Source organism: Euleptes europaea, chromosome 16 (genome assembly GCF_029931775.1).
Source record: "Euleptes europaea isolate rEulEur1 chromosome 16, rEulEur1.hap1, whole genome shotgun sequence".
Classification (NCBI taxonomy): domain Eukaryota; kingdom Metazoa; phylum Chordata; class Lepidosauria; order Squamata; family Sphaerodactylidae; genus Euleptes; species Euleptes europaea.
In genome coordinates, this window is record NC_079327.1 from 54,297,601 (window position 1) to 54,322,058 (window position 24,458).

A 24,458-nucleotide genomic window follows, 5' to 3' on the forward strand; every position below is an offset into this window, starting at 1 on the left:
GTCCAATGGGCTACCTGTGGTTTTCTTTAGATTGATAGGAACTCCTGTGCAAATTTAATTGACAGCAGTAAGCCATTTTATATAAACTATAAAATTGGTAGTAATGTGAGCCTTCTCACGCAAGTAAAGTAATGGTCAAAATCTTACAGTGAAGGCTGTTACCATATATGGAATGAGAAATGCCTGATGTTCAAGCTGGATTCAGAAAAGGAGGAGGCACTAGAGATCATATTGCAAATATACGTTGGTTAGTGGCGCATACGAGAGAATTTCACAAGAACATCAGCTTGTGTGAGCACTTGTCCCCGTGGTAATCCCACAAAAAACATCCACAGACGAGTAGTCCAAAAGAGAGTTGATTTATTAGAAAACCTACAGGTATACAGAGCTAACAGGTAAGTTGGCACGAATGAGAACTAAAGGCACGGCCTAAGGCCTATATGGAAGAGCATTGGTCATATCAGATAGTGGTGGCAGCCATGGCAACTACCCTCCTTACGAGGGTTCCCACAGAGTTAGCGAAAGGAATTTGACAGTTAACAGGCCTGGCCTTAGGAAGCACCTGGTGAAACCAAAACATACACGGTCTGGCTGTCTTGGCGAAGAGCAGGCCTGACATCCTGCTCCCCTTAAGGCCCCCCTCCCACAGTCCTGTGCATGGGCACTGGTTTGTGAGGGTAAGCAGTATGGAATTGACAGACTAAACGGGGTGCAGAAACATCACGTGCGTGCACCCATTCATCTTGCGCAGAACTGAAGTGTTTCCAACGAACCAAATACTGGAGGGAACCATGATGGAGACGCGAGTCCAGGATTTTTGCAATTTCAAAATGTTCTCCCCCCCCCCCACCATCACCAGTGGTTCTGGGAGAGGTTCAGGATGCCACTCCGGGGAGGGAATATGCGGTTTCAGCAAACTGATATGGAACACGGGGTGGATCCGTCTTAAAGACTTTGGGAGCGAGAGCTCCACAGTTACTGGGTTGATGACTCGAGAAATGGGAAAGGGTCCTACGTACTTGGCACTGAGTTTGTTACATGGGCGGTTGGAACGCAGATTCTTGGTGGACAAGTAAACCATATCCCCCACTCTGTAATCCTTCCCTGGTGAGCGATGTTTGTCAGCTTGAGCCTTGTATTTACGTTTGGCCCGTTCCAGGTTTTTAATCAGCCAGGGCCAGGTTGTTTGAATAGTGTGTACCCAGTTGGCTACACCTTCACCTCCTCCTCCCCTGAGACATTGTTGTGGCCAAGGGGGCCGAAGTCCTGACCATACACGGCCCGGAAGGGGCTATACCCAGTGGATTGATGGACAGCATTATTGTATGCATATTCAGCAAAGGGTAACAATTCAACCCAATCATCTTGATGGTAGTTAACATAACAACGCAAGTAGCATTCTAAAACAGCATTTACCCATTTCGTTTGGCCGTCAGTTTGGGGATGGAAAGCGCTAGAGAGACCTTGTTCCACCCCCACCAATTTTAGAAAAGCTTTCCAGAATTTAGCTACATAGCTACTTCTGCGGTCGCTGACCACCTTGCGCGGAAAACTATGGAGACGGAAGACATGTGACACAAAGAGGCGGGCCAGTTTTGGGGCGGACGGGATACCTGCACAAGGGACAACATGCACCTGTTTAGAGAACAGGTCCGTGATTACTCAAAGTACAGTTTTTCCTTCACTGAGGGGGAGATCGGTCATAAAATCCATTGCAATTACTTCCCAAGGTCTAGTGGGGGTCTCTAATGGTTGCAATAACCCGGGGGGGTTACCTTGGGACCTTTTGACAGCAGCACATACTGGGCAACTGCGGGTGAACGAGTCCACGTCAGTTCGCATGCCTGCCCACCAAAACTGTCTCCGTAACAAATGTAACGTTTTCAGAAATCCAAAGTGTCCTGCGGTCTTGGCTCCATGGACTAGCTGTAGTACTTCCTTCTGTAGTCCTTTAGGCACATACAGCTTAGAGTCTTTGTACCAAAAACCCCCACGTTCAGTCAGAGCGGTGGGGAGGATTTGCAGAGAGAGTTCGGCTTGGCAACCGGAACAAAGTGAGTTCAAAAAAGAGTCCGTTAGACCCACCCTATCTGGCATTGTGGGAGGGGAAGCTGATGTCCCCGAGGGGGGTGGATGGCTGGATTGTCAGGGCGACCGGGTGCAGGTGGAGCTGGCAAAGGAGGCGAGGGGGTGGTGTGGTCGGGCCGACCGGCGTGGTTGGGCTTGGAGTCCCCCCCATGCGAAGGCTGTGGCGGGAGCCGGGCTTGCGATCGAGTTTGGACTGCTAGAGTGGGCAGCAAACCTCTTTGAGCAGGAGTGAACAGGGACTCTGTGGGGCGTTCAATCTTGGTTGGGTATTGGGGAAGTCTGGATAGAGCATCAGCCAGGACATTCTGCTTCCCTGGTACATGTTTTAATACAAAACGGAACTGAGCAAAGAAGTCCGCCCAGCGTACCTGTTTCGCGGACAGTTTACGGGCCCCCGCGAGCGCCTCCAGGTTCTTGTGATTGCTCCATACCTCAAAAGGGACTTTAGAACCTTCCAAAAACTGTCTCCACACCATGAGGGCATGGTGGACGGCGGCTGCTTCTTTTTCCCAGATCGGCCAGTTAAGCTGAGACTGTGCGAACTTCTTAGAGAAGTAAGTGCACAGATGCAGAAGACCGTCCCGCCCTTGCTGTAAAAGCGAATCCCCCATTGCCACGTCTGAGGCGTCAACCTGGACTATAAACATTTGTTCAGGATCAGGGAGTTTTAACACCGGTTCGGAGGTAAACAGTTGCTTGAGAGTATCGAAAGCGGTTTGGCACTGGGTGGTCCAATTGATTTTAGCCGAGGGCAATGTGGCTGCATTTCCCTTTCCCTTAGTTTTAAGGAGATCAGTGATGGGGAGTGCGACTTGAGCGAAGTTGAACCTGTTTACGGGTTGAGGGTGGTTCCCAATTGGTTACAGACTGCACCTTCTCAGGGTCCATAGTGAGACCGTGTTGTGAAATTATATAGCCCAAGAAAGTCAACTGTTTTTGGTGAAATTCGCACTTGGACACCTTAGCATAGAGCTGATTGTCTCTGAGACGTTGCAATACTTCCCTCACCAGGGCAACGTGTTCGTCCATAGTTTTAGAGTAAATGAGAATATCATCCAAATAAACCAGCACTCCTTTATATAACAAGTCATGTAGGATCTCATTAATGAATTGCATGAAGACCCCCGTGGCCCCTTTTAATCCAAACGGCATCACTAAGAATTCATACATGCCAAAGCAGCTGGAAAAGGCTTTTAGGGGCCCATCCCCATCCCGGATCCTGATTCTGTAATAAGCTTCCACCAAGTCTAACTTAGTGGAGATATGGCCCTCCTTTAGTTGCCCCAAAAGAGTTAGCGAAAGGAATTTGACAGTTAACAGGCCTGGCCACGAAACGCACCTGGTGGAACCAAAACACACACAGTCTGGCTGTCTCAGCAGAGAGCAGGCCTGACAGCTTGTGTTTCATAGATTACAGCAAAGCTTTTGACTGTCTGGATCACAAAAAGCTAAGCTGGTTTTAAAGGAAATGGGTGTGCCACTACATCTGATCGTTTTGATGCACAACCTGTACTCTGGACAAGAGGCCACAGTTAGTACAGAATATGAAGAAACGGAATGGTTTCCACTTGGCAAAGGTGTCAGACAAGGATGTATTTTATCTCCCTATCTCTTCCATCTATATGCAGAACATATAATTAGGAAAGCTGGATTAGATTTAGAGAAAGGTGGAGTGAAAATTGGAGGGAGGAACATTAACAATTTGAGATATCCATCCATCCAAACCTTTATTGGCATTTGAGATATGCCGATGATACTACATTACTGGCAGAAAATAGCAAAGACTTGAAACAACTACTGCTGAAAGTTAAAAGAGAAAGTGCCGAAGCAGGACTGCAACTGAACATCAAGAAGATAAAAATAACGACTACAGGAGAATTACACAACTTTAAGGTTGACAAGCGGGGAGCCTTGAGAGCAGTTGTCAGGGGAACTGTCAAAGAAATGCTAAAAAAAAGCTTAACTACTTCAACAATGGATCACAGTAGTGTTGCTAGTGAGGGAGCTGAGGCAGTAACTTGCAAGGTCTGTGGCATGTTTGTGTTCTTACCTGAGGGTAACAATAATTACACTTGTAGCAAGTGTAAGTTGGTAGCTCTACTAGAGGAAAAGATACAGGGACTTAAGGAAAGCTTGTCCACGCTCCATTTTATAAAGGAAGGTGAAGAGTTCGTGGACAGAACTCATGAAGCACTCTTTAGGGGGCAAGAGGAGGAGGGGAGTAAAGCATTTCAACAAATGAATGCGGAACCAACCCAGGACGAGGGTCCATGGACGAAGGAGCAAGAAAGTCAGGATTCATTTTGATCCTCTGTTGATCAGCACTTGGATCCAGGATCTTCCCATAGATTCTGGACCACTGGAACAAGGGCTACCCCAACCCAAAGCTTGAAAGATATTCCTCTGGCTCCTATGAATGAGCGGACTCGAGCTTCTGCTCCCCAAATTAGGAAGAGGTGGGTTCTGGGGATTGGGGATTCCCTACTGAGAGGAGTAGAGTCTAAGTTGTGCCGACTGAACTTCTTGTCTCGAGAGGTCTGCTGTCTACCAGGTGCACATATCCAGGATGTGAAAGAAAGGGTGGGAAGACTCATTAAGCTCACAGATTATTACCCTTTCTTGCTCATTCACTAACTGCATATATGAGGGCATATCGGAAGTGCACCTCCTGAAAATGAAGGGGATATGCTATATACCCCAGACTGAATTGAAACCTTTTACATTGTATAGGTATTTTGTTGTTGTGCACATAATGTTATGTTAATATATATATGTGTGCCATCATATATGCAATTAGTGGATATGATACAATAATACCACGATTGCTTCCACTTAATTGAGTATTGTGCAATTTGTTGCTGTTTTTTGTTTGCTAACCTGATAAGGAGGGCTTTAGACTAAATCCTATGGAAATGTGAGACAAGAATCTAAAGCCTAGCATGATGACAATAACTGGAGATGAGGACAATAAAGATTTGCGGAGAGTGCCATGTATGCAAGGAAGCATAAACTTGAGGGTAAGTTCAGAGACTAAAACCTCAGGGCACATAAACCATGGATTCCGATGTCTGTACGCTAATGCGCAGAGTATGGGAAACAAGCAGGAAGAACTTGAAGCCCTAATACAGGAAGGGGATTTTGACCTAATTGGCATTACTGAAACTTGGTGGGATATCAGACACGATTGGAATATTAAGATTGAGGGGTACAACATGTTTAAATGGGATAGACAGATAAGGAAGGGGGGAGTAGTAGCATAAGTATGTCAAAGACGTGTACACATGTGAAGAAGTACATGAATATGAGCATGGTAGTTCAGTCAAGAGTTATGGGTAAAAATAAAAGGAGTAAGAAATAATCATGATATTATGGTGGGGGTCTGCTCTCGACCACCAAACCAGGCAGAGGACTTGGATGAAACTCTCCTGGACCAAATTACAAAGTTCTCAAAGAGACGGGACAAGGTGGTCATAGGAGATTTTAATTACTGGGATATCTGCTGGAAGTCCAACTCTGCTAAAAATGCAAGATCCAATAAATTCCTGACTTGTCTTGCTGACAACTTCCTGTTCCAGAAAGTGGACAGTGAAACAAAAGGATCTGCTATCTTAGACTGGATTCTCACCAACAGGGAAGAACTGGTTGATGAGGTCAAAGTAGTAGGCACTCTGGGTAGTAGTGACCATGTAATCTTGGAAATTACAATCTTGGGGAAAGGGAAAACTATGCGTAGTCAGACATATAGGTTGGACTTTAGGAGAGCAAATTTTAACAAACTTAAACTTATGCTGGGTAGAATCCCATGGTTGGAAATACTTAGGGAGAAGGGAGTTCAAGAAGGGTGGGAGTTTCTTAAGAATGAAATACTGAAGGTGCAATCCGAAACCATTCCTATGAGAAGGGAAAATGGGAGGAGCCTAAAGAGGCCAGGGTGGCTCCATAAACAGCTTTTTAAAGATTTGATGAATAAAAAAGACTCATTTAGGAAGTGGAAGGAGGGCCTTATTACCAAAGAGAAATATAAACAAATAACTAGTGCTTGTAGGGAGAGCATTAGGAAAGCTAAAGCTCAGTATGAGCTTAGGCTAGCCAGAGATGCTAAACATAACAAAAAAGGGTTCTTTTCCCATGTACAGAGTAAGAGTAAGAATAAGGACAAGATAAGTCCATTGAGGGGACCAGAAAGTGACATTGTAACAGGAGATGAAGAGAGGGAAGAACTCCTCAATTCCTACATTTCCTCAGTCTTTTCTTGCGATGGAAGTGGTGCTCAACATGACTTAAATAGAACACATGATGAGGGAAGGGATTTGCAGCCTAGAATTGGTATTGGGGTAGTGCACAAACACCTAGTTTCTTTAAATGAAACAAAATCCTCTGTGCCAGATGAATTGCATCCAAGGATACTCAAAGAACTTGCAGATGTAATTTCTGAGCCTCTGTCCATTATTTTTGAAAAGTCTTGGCAAACAGGTGAGGTGCCAGAAGATAGGAGGCGGGCAAATGTTGTCCCCATCTTCAAGAAGGGGAAAAAGGAAGATCCGGGTAACTACTGACCCATCTGCTTGACTTCTATACTGGGAAAAGTGTTTGAACAAATCATCAAACAATCAGTCCTTTAGCATTTAGAAAGGATGGACCTGATCACTAAGAGCCAGCACGGGTTTCTCAAGAACAAGTCATGTCAGACAAATCTTATCTCCTTTTTTGAGAAAGTTACTACCTTGCTGGATCAGGGAAATGCTGTAGACATAGTTTATCTAGATTTCAGTAAGGCTTTTGATAAGGTTCCACATAGTATTTTAGTTGACAAATTGGGAAAATGTGGTTTAGATCCTATTACTGTTAGGTGGATCTGTAACTGGTTGACAGATTGCACCCAAAGAGTGCTAGTTAATGGTTCCTCGTCCACTTGGAGAGAGGTGACTAGTGGAGTTCCTCAGGGATCTGTCCTGGGCCCTGTGTTGTTCAACATCTTTATAAATGATTTGGGTGAAGGAATAGAGGGGATGCTTATTAAATTTGCAGATACTAAATTGGGAGGGGTAGCAAATATGTAGAAGACAGAGCCAAGATACAGGATGATCTTGACAAGCTGGAGAATTGGGCTAAAACTAATAAAATGCATTTCAACAAAGACAAATGTAAAGTTCTGCATTTAGGTAGGAAAAATCAAATGCATAATTATAGGATGGGGGAACTTGCCTGTGCAGTAGTGTGTGTGAAAAGGATCTTGGGGTCTTAGTAGACCAAACACTGAACATGAGTCAGCAATGTGATGCGGTAGCTAAAAAGGCAAATGCGGTCTTGGGCTGCATCAACAAAAGTATAGTGTCCAGATCACGTGAAGTGATGGTATCGCTTTATGGTTAGACCTCACCTAGAGTATGCTCTGGTTAGACCTCACCTAGAGTACTGTGTTCAGTACTGTGTTTTGGGCACAGCAATTTAAGAAAGTACTGTGTTTTGGGCACCGCAATTTAAGAAAGATGTAGACAAGCTGGAACATGTCCAGAGGAGGGCAACAAGGATGGTGAGGGGTCTGGAGACCAAGTCCTATGAGGAAAGGTTGAAGGAGCTGGGTATGTTTAGCTTGAAGAGTAGAAGACTGAGAGGGGATATGATAAACATCTTCAAGCACTTGAAAGGCTGTCATAGAGAGGATGGTGTCAAGTTGTTTTCTGTTGCCCCAGGAGGTCGGACCAGAACCAACGGATTGAAATTAAATCAAAACAGTTTCGGTCTTGACATTAGAAAGAATTTTCTAACAGAGCAGTTCCTCAGTGGAACAGGCTTCCTCGGGAGGTGGTAAGCTCTCCTTCCCTGGAGGTTTTTAAGAAGAGGTTAGATGGCCATTTGTCAGCAATGCTGATTCTGTGACCTTAGGCAGATGATGAGGGTGAAGGCATCTTGGCCATCTTCTGGTCACTGGGTGTGTGTGTGTGTGTGGGGGGGTGTTAGTTGTGAATGTCCTGCATTGTGCAGGGGGTTGGACTAGATGGTCCCTTCCAACTCTATAATTCTATGATTCTATGAATGAGGAAATTGAAATTGTTGAGGACAATGGCTCCATCGTCAACAGAAAGGGAGACTGCAGCCAAGAAATCAGAAGGAGATTGAGACTGGGAAGGGCAGCCGTGAAGGAGCTAGAAAAGATTCTGAAGTATAAGGATGTGTCACTGGCCACCAAGATTAAGTTAATTCATGCCATCGTATTCCCTATTACTATGTATCGGTGTGAAAGCTGGACATTGAAGAAAGCTGATAGGAAGAAAGTAGATTCTTTTGAAATATGGTGTTGGAGAAGAGTATTACGGATACCATGGACTGCCAAAAAACAAATCAGTAGGTTATAGATCAAATCAAGCCTGAACTGACCCTGGAAGCTAAAATGACTAAACTGAGGTTATCGTATTTTGGTCACATTATGAGAAGGCAAGAGTCACTGGGAAAGTCAGTCATGCTAGGAAAAGTTGAGGGCAGCAGGAAAAGAGGAAGACCCAACAAGAGATGGATTTACTCAATAAAGGAACCCCCAGCCGTCAATTTACAACCTGAGCAAGGCTGTCAAAGATAGGACATTTTGGAGGACTTTGATTCATAGGGTCGCCATGAGTTGGAGGCGACTTGACGGCACTTAACACACACACACAATGTGAGCCTGATCATGAATTTCCTTACAATGGATTGTAATAGAATTTGTAATAGAATTTCCTTACAATAGATAGCCTGCAGGTATATTATAAATGGCTTCACTGCTTGCATGAAAACTAGCCAATTGCATGGATTTCCTTTCTTCTACAGAAAAATTCTAACAATGGCTTCCACAGAACTGGGAACAGCAAAATCTGGAGATATAAAAGATAATTATAGCTGGATGTTATCAAGAAAAAGAAGAAGAGTTCGTTTTTATACCCTGATTTTCTCTACCTTTAAGGAGTCTCAAACTGGCTTACAATCTGTGACTAGTTCAAGGTGACCCAGCAGGCTTCATGTGGAGGAGTGGGGAAACCAGCCTGGTTCACCAAATTAGAGTCTGCTGCTCATGTGGAGGAGTGGGGAATCAACCGCTCTTAACCACTAACACCTTGCTGGCATCAGAATATTGATGGCCCCCAGCTCCAAAGCAATGGACAATCTCACCAAGAAGATGTAATAACCCCCAGTGAGCTGGTTCTGGATTCCAACTCAGAAGCTTCAGAGGAGGACCTGAGGAGCCACAAACATGCCCTGGGGGGAAGAAGGGAAATCCAGGAGACCCTTGCATGGTAGATTCCTTTGACCCATCTGTTCCCAAGGCTGTCTTCGAGGAGCATGAGGCTGGAGCTCCTCCATGAGGATCCTTCACTTGGAGCTCCTCCACCAGAATTTCCCTCTGTTTCCCAATGTTTCCTGGGGCAACTAAGCGCTAACCCAGGACTAGCCCATGAGCTCACCAAGTTCTGCCTCCACCCAGCAGGAGCAGCAGAGGCTCTTTGGGCAGCCTCTTTAGCAAGACTGGGAACAGACCAGCAAATGACAAAGCCCCACAGAAAGAGATAAGGTTTCTACTCCAAGAGGTATCACTAAGATGACTTAGTAGCAGGAAAGAGCACCTACCCATGTAAGGGGGTGTGCTCATAGAAAAAATGATAAAAACCTTAAATGAGAGTTATATTTGCCTTCCCCGGGAGCCACCAAGAGAAGAGGAGGTCCCTTTCCAGAGAGGCCCTTATCAGGCTGACAAGGCTCAGAATCTGTAGGTCAGTAAGCTAGGGAACCAATTTATCCAGGTTGTGTTAGCTTTGTGTGTTGTTTTATCTGTTTGTTTTTTAGAATTTATTAAGAGAAAATGAGAATATAACAATAAAAAATGGAAATATAACATTACTAAAATACTAATAATACAAATTCTTGAAAATAAACTCAAACCGTGCTGCTAACATAACTAAAATACTCATAACAGTGAACCAAGCCATACTCTATCTAAAATCCTCATGATTGTTACATCACTACCTCTCTGCAATTTACACATTGGAGTGTTATTTCCATCCTTGAAATTATTACATTCCAGCAAGCATCCAGTTCTTCTGTATTTCTGTTGTTATTATAATACGTCAACTTAATTAAAGCATAGGTTTCTTTAACTTTATGAAGCCAATTATTTAAATCAGGGAATTAATTGCTTTCCCAATATATCACAAGATTTGTTCTAGCAACCGTTAGCATATGGAGAAACATAACTCAAATATCCTTTGGTTTATCTGGAAAATAATTTAATAAAATTGTTTCCGGTCTTACTGGAATAACAATTTCAAGGTCGCTGAATATGATTACAAGCACTTTCATCCAATATGTTTGGGCTCTACTGTAGCTATACCTCATGTGTAGAAAATCTGCGCCAGCTGATGTTTTATCTGTTTTGTGTTCTCCCATGTGTGTGAAATTGTTCCATTGTCTTTATTTCTCTCCTGCAAGTAATTGCCGCCACCTTTCCTTCTTAATCTGTTTTCCCAAAATAAAATTAGATTTTTTTTTGTTTAAAAGAGCTTGTGTTGTCTCCAGTTTCCTTAGGTATATGAAGATAGGATTATGTGTACACTAGCTCTTAAGTGAGCCAGGCTGCATGGTTAAATGAATGAGAGATGTGTGCTTATGACAGAAAAAAGTAGAAGTAGGCCTGTCAGACACTGACTCAGATCTCAAAGTGACAGGGTGTGGTAGATACCCAGTGAGTGAGTGTGGGCTATTGTTTCTATGGCAAGTAATAGTCAAACAGGCTCCAGGGAGGGTGGGGAAGTTGGACTTTCCCACTCTGGTCCCCATGCCATCCCAGAGGAGCCTATAACAAGCTTATTTCAAGGACTTAGTAAAAAGTACACTCAGTTAAAGAGCTGTTGATAACCAGAACAAGAGGAACCCAAATTAGAATAAGACAGGACTTCAATAGCCAGGATGGTGATGGAAAAAATCCAGTTTCCAAGAAGTGGCCTTTACAGTGTCCATAATCCTGTTGACATGTATTGCAGAAACCAAACCAAATCCATGCAGACGTGACCAGATATGTTACTAGGCACAGGGAACTTTGATCTTACTTTTTGGAACAACTGACTCCCAAGCCACAGAAAAAAATGCTTTTTAGATTTCCTTCAGTTACAAAAGCAGTTTACTACGTGACATGAGACAGGTGGTTGTTGCTCAAGACAAACAAGTTTAAAGAACCTTCTCACTGAATTGGGTGGGGAAAGACTTTGAGGTAAAGAAGAATAGTTGTTTTATTTGTTAACTATTAGTTCCTATCAGTTGTGTATTTTAAAGAAGGGATTTAAACAGTATATGTATGGGGAAGTTAAATTTACAAACCTGTGCAGTATCGATTTGGGATAATATTTTTTTGGCAGCATCTTTACCCCGGTTCCGTTTTTTCATTTCATCCAAGCTAATCTCATGGCTTGTCAACTCTGATTGAATTTTCTGTGGGGGAAAATGCAGATGTGTTTGAAATCAAAGTCAATAATTTTCATAAGAATATATATAAAATATTTATATACAATATCTGGATAAAATCACTGTGATACTGTTGTGTTCAACTTTTCCTTAATCTTCATATTATTTAACAACAAGTAGGAACCCTCAAGGACTTGCAGGAGGCATCCCATCTCCCACTCCCCCACTATTTTCTCTTTCTGAAAGCCCCCATAGACTCCTCACTTTTCTTGCTTTTTTTCTCTTTAAAGTTGCCAGCTCCAAGTTGAGAAATTTCTGGAGATTTGGGAGTAGAGCCTTGGAAGGGCAAAGTATGGGGAGGGAAGTGACTTTAGCAGGGTATAATGCCATACAGTCCACCCTCCAAAGCAGCCGTTTTCTCTAGGGGAACTGATCTCTGTCATCTGGAGAATATTTGCAATTCCAGGTGATATCCAGCTCCCACTGGAGGTTGGCAATGTCAGTTTTCCTGGAAGAAATGGCTGCTGTGGATTAGGGCTGTTGATTCGGTTCGGTCCGAACCAAAAAACAGCTGAATTTCCCGCAATTCGGCGGTTTTTCGGTTGGGACGAACCGAACGCAAAAAGGGGGGAAACCGGGGAGCCGAATTCACCGAGTTCGGGGTGTTCCTGAATAAATTCGGCGAATTCAGCCCCTTTAAACAGATCTGCGCCTTCCAGCTGGAGCTTCCCTGGAGGCGCGCGGTAGGCCCTTTAAATAGATTTGTGCGTCCCGGCCGGGAGGCGCAAATCTATTTAAAGCCCCCCTGAAGGCATGCGGGCGAATCCTGAAGGGAATCCCACTGAAGGCGTGCGGGGGGCCGAATTTTCCCCCGAACTCCAGATCCCCCCGAATTTCTGGGGATCCGAAGTGGGGGAGTTTGGACTTCGGCACGGCCCGAATAAAAACGGGCCGAATTTTGCCGAAGCCGAACTATACCGAATTTTTTTTTCAACAGCCCTACTGTGGATGGCGAAGTCTATGGCATTATACCCTTCTGAGGTCCCTCCCCTCCTCAAACCCCAGCTTCCCCAAACCCCACATCTAAATCTCTAGGAATTTTCTAACAAGGAGTTGGCAACCCTATCTTCTTCCTACCCAACAGCCAATCTACCTTTATCTGCCACTCGGCCTTAAGCTTCCCCCCTCCCCTGCAGCCTCTTGGAAAACTAAGGCCCAGTTGTGTGGTGCCAGCCACTGGGCCAGGCCCACACTTGCATCATAGGGAACCCTCAAGAACTTGTAGAGGGCATCTCCCTTTCCCCTGAATACCACTCTCCACACTATTGCCTCTTTCTCTCCTCCAGGCAATGTCCATATTTTGTCCTCTTTCCCTGCCTTATTCTCTCTAGTCCAGCCATCCACCAATCTACCCTTTATCTCCCTCCCATTTTCAGCTAAATTTAATATTGATTTACTTTATTCATATCCCACCTTTCTCCATAGTGGGGACCAAAGAAGCTTACATTATCCTCATCTCCCTTTAATCCTCAGAACAACTCTGTGAGGTAGGTTAGGCTGAAACAATGTGACTAGCCCACCATCACCTAGTGAGCTTCCCTGGCAGACTGGTGATTTGAAACTGGGTCTGCCAGACCCTACTCTGAAGCTCTCACTGTTATACCACACTGGCTTTCATAAGGTGGCTGCTGTTGAACAGTAGCAAGCAGCCAGGCCTAGGTGAGTCATGCAAGACAGGTGGTATCAAGACACCCACTAGTTGCTCCCAGGCTTAGGGTTGATGAGCCCTCCCTCAAAGGCCAAAACAGCCCTGGAAATGGCCCAGCCCCCTCACCCTACCTTTTACTGCAAGAATTCAAGCCTTATAATACTGTGGTTGCCTAGCAACTGCCACAGAGGGCTTCCTTTTTTGAAGCTACGACTCTTTTTACCATTTTTTTTAAACTCCCCAATGTTTTTATTTTTTATTTTTATGCAAACTTAGGGTGTTCCTCAGATTTGTAGAACTGTTTTGGCCATGCAGAGCTCCAATCACCAGATTTAAATATCCTCAGATTTGGCTAGGGTTGCCAGCTCTGGGGAGGGAAATACCTGGAAGGGTTTGGGGTGGGGAGGGACTACAATGGAGTATAATGCCATAGACTCCACCTTCCAAAGCGACCATTTTCTCCAGGTGAACTGATTGCTGTCGCCTGGAGATCAGTTGTAATAGCAAGAGATCTCCAGCCACCACCTGGAGGGCTATAGTATAAAGACATTAGGGCTACACTGTAACAGCATAGTTCAGGAAGGTGCTTTATAAAGAGTAAGGGACTTTGGATTATACAACTATGTAGAGGATGTTATTACCAATTTACTGCATGTTGTCAATACATTGTTTTCTACTGATGTCATATCATTTTTTCTTCATTATATCTACACTCTATATCAGGCTTGTCCAAACTGCGGCCCCTGGGCTGCATGTGGCCCAGGACGGCTATGAATGCAGTCCAACACAAAATCATAAAACATTATGAAGCATTATAAATCAGCTATCGCTAGTGTTAGTGTTTTTTATGTGCACCCCAAGACAATTCTTCTTCTTCCAATGTGGGCCAGGGTAGCCAAAAGATTGGACACACCTGCTCTATATCATGCCTAATATCCTGCGCTTATTCAGATTTTGGTAATACTTATCCTTATCCTAGTATATTGCTCATTTGTCTCTTCATATGGGCTATTATCGATTTACACTTTGAGTCTCAGTGAGAAAGGAGAACTAAAAACACAGATGATGATGATGATTATATCTAATTCCAAAGTGTGCCCCCTGCCTTTAGATACTTAAATCTGCAGATAGGGGGCACACCTTCCCCAAACAAGTGTTTCTGCACTTAGGGGACCCTCTAGGTCTGCATAAAAATCTGAAATAGGGGTGTTAAATTCCCCCAATTTTTAAACAAGTCTGATGTAGCAGTGATGCTGACTTTCTTTGTTATTATTTTTTGTTAACAAAAATTGAACCCTTCTTTATTTTTAAAATAGCACGCATCCATTTTTAGGATGACTGCATTTCACAGTATCACCACCAGATGGATGTGATGTTAAACAAGAAGGTAAACCATCATCAAACTTATCCTTTAGTTGTTGATTTTTTAAAAACCAAACTATATTAGGTCCAAAAGCACAGAGCTTACAGTTTAGAAAACTTCAGAAAAGTACCAAAATAATCACCAATGTATTTCTTAGATGTATGGTTTTTGTTTTTTGTGAAGTATATGACTGTTCAAATATGTTCATAATCAAATGGAAGAAAACATTAGCATTTGAATCACCATTTAGAAAAAAACTGATTTAATTACATGTATTAAACAGAAAATTGCATTCACTTCAGCTAAAGTGTCATTTGTTGCATACAAAATTAAGAAGAAAAAATACAAGGATATTAAAATACATTTCCTTTCATATTAGATTATGTGTATGAACATGCCAATCCAAGTAATTAACAGAGCACCTGTGATTGCCTAACTCAATCCATGGGATATCTAATCAGCTTTACTAGGAAGTCAACTAAAAGCAGTAAAGGTGATGAGTGGCTGATGGCATGAAAAAATACCACAGTGAGGACTTACAGTATCCATTTTGCTATCTTAAAGTAATAGCACAACCTTCACCAACATTTAATGACCTAATTTCATGTCATAAAATAATTTTATGTTAGTTTAAAGAAAGATACAATTAATGTAAAACATTGTTTTACTGTAAAATAAATGTGACCTATAGAAGACCCATATTACTATGTGTACTGCTGCTGTTGTATTCCAGACAGTAATGTGGCAAGTAGGGATTGCAAACTGTACTTCCTAATTCAGATCACTGAAAATTTTAAATGCCACCATCATTGGGTAAACAAAACAAAACAATTAGAGTTTTAGTGGCCACTTTAATGACAAAGCTACTTAAGATTTAAATCCATAAATCTTACCTGCGCTTCTCGAGGTACTTGTGCTGCATCGATTCTGTCTGCAATGTAACCTGCTAACTGACGATCAATAAAAGTCAGGGACTCTTGGATTAACTGAAGGGTTTTGTCAATCTCCTGGGCAGAGTGGATACTTTGTTCAAGAACCTTTTGTCTTCTCACAGCCTGAAAAAAATCAGATATTGAAATATCTATGTCTTCATTGAAAAACATGGATTTTAGTTCAAAGATGAATGTCCAAATGTTGCACAATCACCTTTTTATAAGATAAACATCTCTTTTTGCCCGCCATTTTGCTTTTTAAAAAAGAAATGAGCGCAAATACATTTTTTGATATTTAAACCAGCCCCAAAGAACCAAAGCAAACATTTAGTAATTCTAAATAGAGACTATAAAACTAAGTTCAACCACTCTCTAAGGACAGTTTTTCATTCTAAGGCCTAAAGGACCTCTTGATCTCATTATGTCTCCCAAGAGATCTTCTTTCATTACCGTCATCACAGTCCATTTTAAGACAATCCACTTCAATAAGTGAGAGGGATAAAAGATCTGTTTATAAAACAAACTCTCATACAGAAGGTATAAATAGTTCTGAAGGACATGACTTAAATAGTAGTCCTTAAAGGAACAATTAAATCCCTGCGCCTCTAAGGCTCTTTATAGTTCATTCCTCACCTTATTTAAAGTATTCCTTAAAAATTCAGCATTAAATGTTACAAAATCTGAACAGTACAATAGTCAAACTCATCCTAAGATTACAATAGCAAGTTGCATCCTCTTTCCTATATGACAACTTAATTTTTCTACTTGGGGATTTGTCTCACTTTGAATTTTGTATAGTTACCTCTTTCTCCATAATTTATAGTTTAGGATGGCACAAATCATTCTTGTCTCAATTTTTCATTTTCTGGCTTTTCAGAAATTAGTTTAAATAATATTATAACACATTATAATATATGTAGTATATTTTAAAACAATAATAGCATCAACTTTGCATTATTCACTGTGCTACAAAATTAACAGGTCTACTCAGTCATTGAATTTGAAGGTCAAGCAGTGTAATAAACTTGAATAACCAGCTTTTCAAGTGCATGTGAAGTGTATCATTGAAGTCAAGGGCACATTATTATACTATGGGAAATCCATTTTTTCCTAAAATGTTCACCAATGGGAAACACGGTCATAGTGTCTCTTTGCACCCATAGTTGCCATTTGCAGCACATGTTGGAAAAAAAGCATATGCCCTACAAACCTTCAGTGGTATGTAATAGCACTTATTTCTTTGTTGTATCCTGGGACGAACACAGTCACAGCATCACTTCAGACATTAAAATTTTCCAAAATATCTGCATATTGTATTTATGTATGTACATATGTACCATCAGGCTGCAATAGGTGACTTCAGCAAGGCGAATTCAAGGAAAATGAGAACCAGAGGTTATTTTCCATTTCCTTCCTCTGGTGGTGATTTTTTGGGGGACCCCTTCTGGGCCCCATATCTCGGGACCCCCTGACCCAATCTTTACAAAACTTCGGGGTTCTTGCAAAAAGGGTTCCCTCAAGCTGAAGGTTTGGGACCTCTACCTCCAAACATGCCCCCCCTGGAGCCGCAGAAAGTGTGAATGTGTTTTCTATGGCTTTATTCCAATGGGAGATTTTGGAGGGGACCCGTTCCGGGCCCCATATCTTGAGACCCCCTGGACCAATCTTTACAAAGCTTGGGGGTCCTTGCAAGAAGGGTCCCCTCAAGCTACACTGAAAGGTTGGGATGTCTACCTCCAAACATGCCCCCCCGGAGCCACGGAAAGGCGTGAATGTGTTTTTAATGGCTTTAAATGGCCGAATTTATTCGCAAACTCCGAATTGCATGCCGAATTCCATGGATCCGAATTGGGGGAGTTCGGATTTTGGCATTTCCCGAATAAAAACGGGCTAAATTTTGCTGGATCTGAATTTTTCTGATTTTTTTTCCCCCAACAGCCTGTCAGGAACAGGCCATGAGGATGGTTCGTGGTTGTACTTCCAGGTGTTGTTTTGCTATTCTGTCCAAGGCCAGTCCATGTCCCGTGTTTAATCTTCATAGATTCCCATACTGTGGGAATCGCCAAGTACTCCTTCCTGCCTCTGGAAGGGGGGTTGCCTGGGTTACCAGTTATCTCCTTTTGCTTTTCCATATATGCCATGTACCTTGCCTTTGCCCCTTACTAGTGTCTGTGAGGGTCTGTACGCCTTTGCCTTGTGTGTTCCCCCCCTGGACTCGTAAAAGCAGTCCAGACCTTTTGCCTTTCCTTGGTTCAGGCGCTGCGGCTAGCAGGCCCCAGATTGGAATGTCTCTTCCCACGTCCACCTCCCTTGCTCTCTCCGACTCCCTCCCACCAGCTATGGCCTTGGTAGGCAGATAGCAATAATGAGCTTCCTGAGGTCTTTGATGTTCCTGTACCATGCACTATTATCTCGTAGATTCCCATAACATACATTTGACATCTGTTTCCCTGTAGGGGTTATAATCCTGTCTTTGTGAAATGGCTAACACTTGCAACTTTACCAGTGTAAGGCCTATACTTCTCTGAAGCTTCCAATAAAGTTCCTTGTTTCTGCATGACCGTCTGAGCAAGTGATTTTATGGAGTTTGCACAGGGAGATTGGGAACCCTCACATTAAGTTGCAAGTCTTCTGCCTCGTTGTCCTGCTCCTGTACCGTTCTTGGACAGCTATGGCAGGCAACGGGGATGACAACGACAAGAAGGACAGCACCGTACCCAAACAGCCCGACCTGGCCCCTTCGGAAGGGAAGTCGACTGGGAAGACGCCCAGTGGAGCTGACTCGGGATTGGGTCTGGGTACAAAGCCCAAGCCTACCCGCTTGAATACCTGGCTGGAATCTCCCCGGGGTTGGTCGCTCCCGCAGAGCGATGCGCGGTCACGACGGACTGCGGTTCACGGGTTGGAGTTCGAGGACGATCCCGCCCAAAAGGAAGCCCTGCTGCTTCACCAGATGGATGAGGAGCGGCAGCGCTGGCAGGAAGAGCGCCAGGAATTACTGGACCGGATGGATGCCATGAACGCGGTGATTCTGGACATGGCTCAAGCCATGGACGACCTGAAGGTTCAGGTTCCACCCGTGGCTCCGGCGGCCGGAGGGCAGCAACCAGGTCCACCTGTGGCTCCCGCACCTCCCATCCGTCCCGCTCCACCGGCCCGCCGAGATCTGAAGATCACGTATGACGGGTCGAGTGACCAGCTGACGTTTTTTATGGTGCAAGTGGACATTTTTATGCGCGAACAGACCCGGACTTTTATCTCGGAAGAATCCCGGGTCCAATACGTGGCGTCCCTCCTACAAGGTGAGGCGGCCGCCTGGATGATACTGCAGTATGAGCTCCGCTCCCCAGTCTTGCGAAGTCTTGATGACTTCATGATCGCACTTCGACACCGTTTTGAGGACCCGCATTTGGGTGAGCGAGCAAAAACCGCCTTGCTACAACTGCGCCAAGGGACTAAGTCAGTCACGCAGTATGCGAGTGAATTCCAGTCGCTCTCGAGCAAAATTTTGGACTGGAGTGAAGCTACCAGGGTGCAATATTTCCGCGAAGGTTTGAACCCGGAATTGCAGCACTGGGCCTTCATGCAAGGTAATCCACCCGATGTCGAAGGGTGGGTTCGTCACGCCGCCGACATCGAGAACCGAAAGCAGCTGTTACTCCTGTCCCGACAACGCACCGGACGGGAGACCAAGACCCGTGGAGACAGGCCCGGCGGTCCGAAGGACTCTCGTCCCCCCTCGGGGGGAGGACCATCTGTGACCGAACGCCGCAAACGCTTTGAGAGCGGGGTCTGTCTCGTTTGCGGGGGGAAAGGACACTTTGCCTCTCAATGCCCTTCCCGACCCGGACGTCCGGGACCGTCTCGTCCGGCAATGACCGAACCTGAGGAGCCCCCTCCCGAGGGGCAACCTCGCTGCCGGAGCGGCGCACCAAGCCGACGGGGCACACCCTCGGCCTTGCACGCACGCGCCGAGGTCGAAGCCTCGGGCTCTTCTGGCCCATCGGGGCCACGGATTACAAATGAAGCCTTTGACTCATCGGAGTCACGGATTACAAATACCGCATCTGCTTCCTCCAGCGAGGAGGAGGACTGGGACATGCCGGCAAAAAACGCCATCGGTCTGCTGTAAAGGGGGCTCCTCAGCAGACCGCTCCGAACGTTGTGCAAGGAGCTCCACTGATGGTAAGCGCTCAGGAAGACAATGTGTATGCAAAGGTTAATCTCTCATTGCCTAAAGGGGGGCCCAAGTTAGAATTTACGGCCCTAGTTGACTCGGGTTGTGCCCGCACCCTGATAAGCGAAGAGGCTGCCCGACAATTGCGAGTTAAGCGAAAGCGGCTACCTGAACCCATCTGCTTTTCCCAGATGGATGGCAGTGACTTTAAAAAAGGACCTGTAACTCACCGCACCGCCGCGGTCGTCATGGCCATAGGGGAGCATTGGGAACGACTGTATTTTACCATCGCCCCCATCGCCGCACCCGTTGTGTTAGGGATGAATTGGTTGCTGGGGCACAATCCCTCAATAGACTGGGTTGAGCGGACGCTCACCTTTCCCCGCAACCCGTGTGAATTCCATGATAAAGACCGAGTACTTAACACTCCCGCAGCTGCCCTCGTGGGGGCCCCTTCCATCAAGACTTCCCTGCCCCAGCTTCCCAGCGAGTATTCCCAGTTTGCCGATGTGTTTGACGTGCGGGAATGCGACGAATTGCCCCCCCACCGGGAGACGGACTGTGCTATTGAAATAGTGGGGGATGGCAAATTATCCAAAGGGAAGGTCTACCCCATGAGTCCTAATGAAAAGGCGGTGTTGCGAGAATATTAGGACACCAATTTAGCGCGGGGCTTTATCCGCCCGTCTAAGGCTCCATACTCGGCCCCCGCCTTCTTTGTCAAGAAAAAGACGGGAGACTTAAGACTGTGTATTGATTTCCGTAGACGGAATGCTGTCACTCAGTCTAATGCATACCCCCCTCCCTCTCATTCCAGACCTTCTCGCACAATTGAAAGAGGGCCGAATCTTCACCAAATTGGATTTGGTGGAGGCTTACCACCGAGTCCGCATACGAGGAGGGGACGAACCTAAGACTGCCTTCTCCAGTTGTTTTGGAATGTTTGAATATTTAGTGATGCCGTTCGGACTTTCAGGGGCTCCGAGTGTGTTCATGCAATTGATTAATGAAGTACTTCATGATTTATTGTTCCGCGGGGTGGTGGTTTTCTTGGACGATATCCTCATTTATACGAAAACCATGAAGGAGCACGTACAACTGGTGCGCGAGGTGCTGCAGCGGCTGCGCGAGCACAAACTGTTTGCAAAGGTTTCTAAATGTGATTTCCATCAACCCTCCATCACTTTCCTGGGGTATGTGATTTCCCATCAAGGTTTAGAGATGGATCCCGAGAAGGTTCGGGCGGTAATGGAGTGGGACCCCCCCACCACACGCAGACATTTACAGCAGTTTTTGGGCTTCGCTAACTTTTACCGAAACTTCATCCCTAACTTTGCCCAGGTAGCGCTCCCTCTCACTTCGCTCCTGTGCACAAAAGGGAAAGGGGCGGGAGCCGCCTTGCCCTCTGCTAGGCTGCAATGGACTTCGGACTGCAGGCAGGCTTTCGATACGCTCAAGCTGCTTTTCTCGTCCGAACCCGTTCTCGCGCACCCTGATTGTGAAAAACCTTTCGTGGTCCAGGTCGATGCCTCTGACGTTGCCATGGGGAGGGCTCTCTTGCAACGGGACGAGAACGGTCAGCTGAAACCTTGTGCCTATTTTTCAAAAAAATTCTCCCAATCCGAAATCAACTGGGCCATTTGGAAAAAGGAAGCCGCTGCTGTTAAACATGCCCTCACCATTTGGAGGCATTTTCTGGAAGGGGCAGAGATCCCTTTTGAGGTTTGCAGCGATCACAAGAACCTAGAGGCCTTAAAAGGGGCTAGAAAGCTCACCGCGAAACAGATTCGTTGGGCACAGTTTTTTGCCAAATTCCGCTTTGTCCTGAAACATGTGCCAGGGAAGGACAATGCGTTAGCGGATGCTCTTTCTAGGCTTCCCCAGTACCGCAATGACTTTGACCGGCCGGTGGATTTCTTGTTTACCCCTGAACAGAGAGGGGAAGTCTCGGGACTTGCAGTAACCACCCGGTCCCAGTCCCACTGCCAGGATGTTCCTCCCCTCAAGGGAGTCCCGGAGGCTTTTCAACAGCGGCTCCGAGACGCTTCTCTGAGGGAGGCGGATCAGCAGGTTCTCCCCGCACATCTCGACCAACAAGGCTCCTTGTGGTTGCAGGAGGGTAGGCTTTATGTCCCCGAAGTACTCCGAAAAGAGGTGCTGGGAATGGTTCACGGGGCCAAACTTGCGGGGCATTTTGGGTTTGTAAAGACTTTGCATTTATTGCGGCGTCAATTTTGGTGGCCAGGTATGAGAGACAATGTGGAGTTGTACGTGCGCAGTTGCCCCGTCTGCGCCACTGCCAAACAACGGATGGGAAAGCCCCCCGGACTCTTAAAGCCTCTGGAGACCCCGACCATGCCCTGAGAAGTGATCGCCATGGATTTTATCACTGATTTGCCCCCAAGTCGGGGGAAAACTGTACTGTGGGTGATAACAGACTTATTCTCTAAACAGGTTCACTTTGTTCCTTGTGCGGGGCTACCATCGGCCCAGACGTTGGCTAAACTGTTTGTTAATCACGTGGTGAAGCATCATTCGATCCCGCGGAAGGTCCTCTCCGACAGAGGGGCCCAGTTCGTTGCCAAATTCTGGAGGGCCTTCCTAAAAGTCATGGGGGTGGAAGAGCAAGGACTCTCTTCAGCCTACCACCCCCAGACCGATGGTCAGACCGAACGTGTCAATGCGGTAGTAGAATGCTATCTAAGGTGTTATGTCAATTACCACCAGGACGATTGGGTAGACCTACTGCCTTTTGCTGAATATGCCTATAATAATGCCCCCCATTCCTCCACAGGTTTCAGTCCTTTTCATCTGGTTTATGGAAAGGACTTTGGGCCCTTTGGTTCTCCTAACATCACTCCTGAACTTGAAGGGGTGCAGGAGGTCCAGGATTGGGTACAGGTGGTGCAGACCACTTGGCCCTGGTTGCAGAAAAACCTGGAAAGGGCCAAGCGCAAGTACAAAGACCAGGCCGATAAACATCGGTCTCCGGGGTGGGAACTCAAGGTGGGAGGGCAGGTTTACCTTTCCACAAAGAACCTACGTTCACTTCGACCTTGCAAAAAGCTTAGTGACAAGTATGTAGGTCCTTTCCCCATCACCCGAGTGATCAATGACGTCACGGTAGAGTTGGAACTTCCCAAGTCTCTTCGAGGGGTGCATCCGGTGTTCCACATCAGCCTACTCAAACCGTACGTCGCTGCCCTTCAGTTCCACCCCCTCCCTAAGTCCGAAGTTCCTACGGTTGTGGGGGGGGGGGGGAATTGCATCTTGAAGTTTCTAAAGTGTTGGACTCTAAGCTGAAAAAGGGAAAACTGTTCTATTTGATCCGCTGGAAGCACCTGGGATCCGCCCATGATGAATGGGTGACCGCTCCCCATGTGGCGGCTCCCCGCCTGGTTCAAGAGTTTCACTCTGCCTATCCGGACAAGCCTCGTCCGCCCGGACTCGGGGGAGGGGGGCCTTAAGGGCGGCAGAATGTGAGGGTCTGTATGCCTTTGCCTTGTGTGTTCCCCCCCCCCTGGACTCATAAAAGCAGTCCAGACCTTTTGCCTTTCCTTGGTTCAGGCGCTGCGGCTAGCAGGCCCCAGATTGGAATGTCTCTTCCCACGTCCACCTCCCTTGCTCTCTCCGACTCCCTCCCACCATCTATGGCCTTGGTGGGCAGATAGCAATAATGAGCTTCCTGAGGTCTTTGATGTTCCTGTACCATGCACTATTATCTCGTAGATTCCCATAACATACATTTGACATCTGTTTCCCTGTAGGGGTTATAATCCTGTCTTTGTGAAATTGCTAACACTTGCAACTTTACCAGTGTAAGGCCTATACTTCTCTGAAGCTTCCAATAAAGTTCCTTGTTTCTGCATGACCGTCTGAGCAAGTGATTTTATGGAGTTTGCACAGGGAGGTTGGGAACCCTCACAGTGTCCTTTTGAATATGGCTTCTGAAACCTGTCGATGATAACCAATAAAACTGCTTTTGTGGATTTGCCGTCTGCTGGAATCTGGGCTAGAGCTCACATTAGGACACTGGTCCTTACTTACTTGGCTGGAGACCTGGAGGGTTCGCCTGGACACTCGACTCCTCGGCTTGGGGCGCAGGACGAGCTCCCCGAGGACCACGACTTACTGCATGCTGTCTTGGAGGAGACGCTGTGAACTGACGCGGAGGACACCCGGCTGCTTGGCCTGGTGATTGATCAGTGGCGTCACCTGGCAGTGACGACCCCCTGGAGGACCCAGGACGCTGATCTACATGCCCTCCTACAGCTCCGTCAAGGATCCTCCTCAGTCTGAGAGTTTGCGGATGAATTCCAAAGACTCGCTAATAAAATAGTGGATTGGACGGAAGCTACCCGGGTGCATTACTTCAGAGCAGCGTTACATCCTGAGATTCTAAACTGGGCATACATGCAGCAAGACCCAGCCACTTTGGAAGAGTGGATTTTACTGGCGGAGGAAGTGGAAATCCGCTGCCAATTTATTTCCCTTGCCCGATGGCAGGCCAGGGAGGGGGGAACCCAGAGAAACCCTCCCAAGCCTGCCGCTCCTCCGGCCCCGCGGAGGCCGGCTCCACCACTCCAGGAAGAGTGTTGCGATTTCAAAGAGGAACCTGCCTCGTTTGCATTGCCATGGGTCACTTTGTGGCCACTTGCCCATCACGTCCGGGTCTGCCAAGTCCCACTTCCCAACCAGAAGGGACACCCCGCGGGAAAGGACGCACTTGGGGAAGAGGCACCACAGCCGAGCGGAGCATTGCTC

At 46.0% G+C, this 24,458-nt stretch overlaps 1 protein-coding gene across 1 annotated transcript in view; it reads right to left on the minus strand.

The window, feature by feature from the left end:
* Nucleotides 1-24,458, minus strand: part of DMD (dystrophin) — a 1,354,185-nt gene that overhangs the window by 759,870 nt on the left and 569,857 nt on the right. The window contains exons 30-31 of the mRNA XM_056862020.1: nucleotides 15,479-15,640; nucleotides 11,431-11,541 (exon numbers count right to left, since the gene is read on the minus strand). Coding sequence (XP_056717998.1) covers nucleotides 11,431-11,541; nucleotides 15,479-15,640 — 273 coding nt within the window. The remainder of the gene's footprint in view (nucleotides 1-11,430; nucleotides 11,542-15,478; nucleotides 15,641-24,458) is intronic.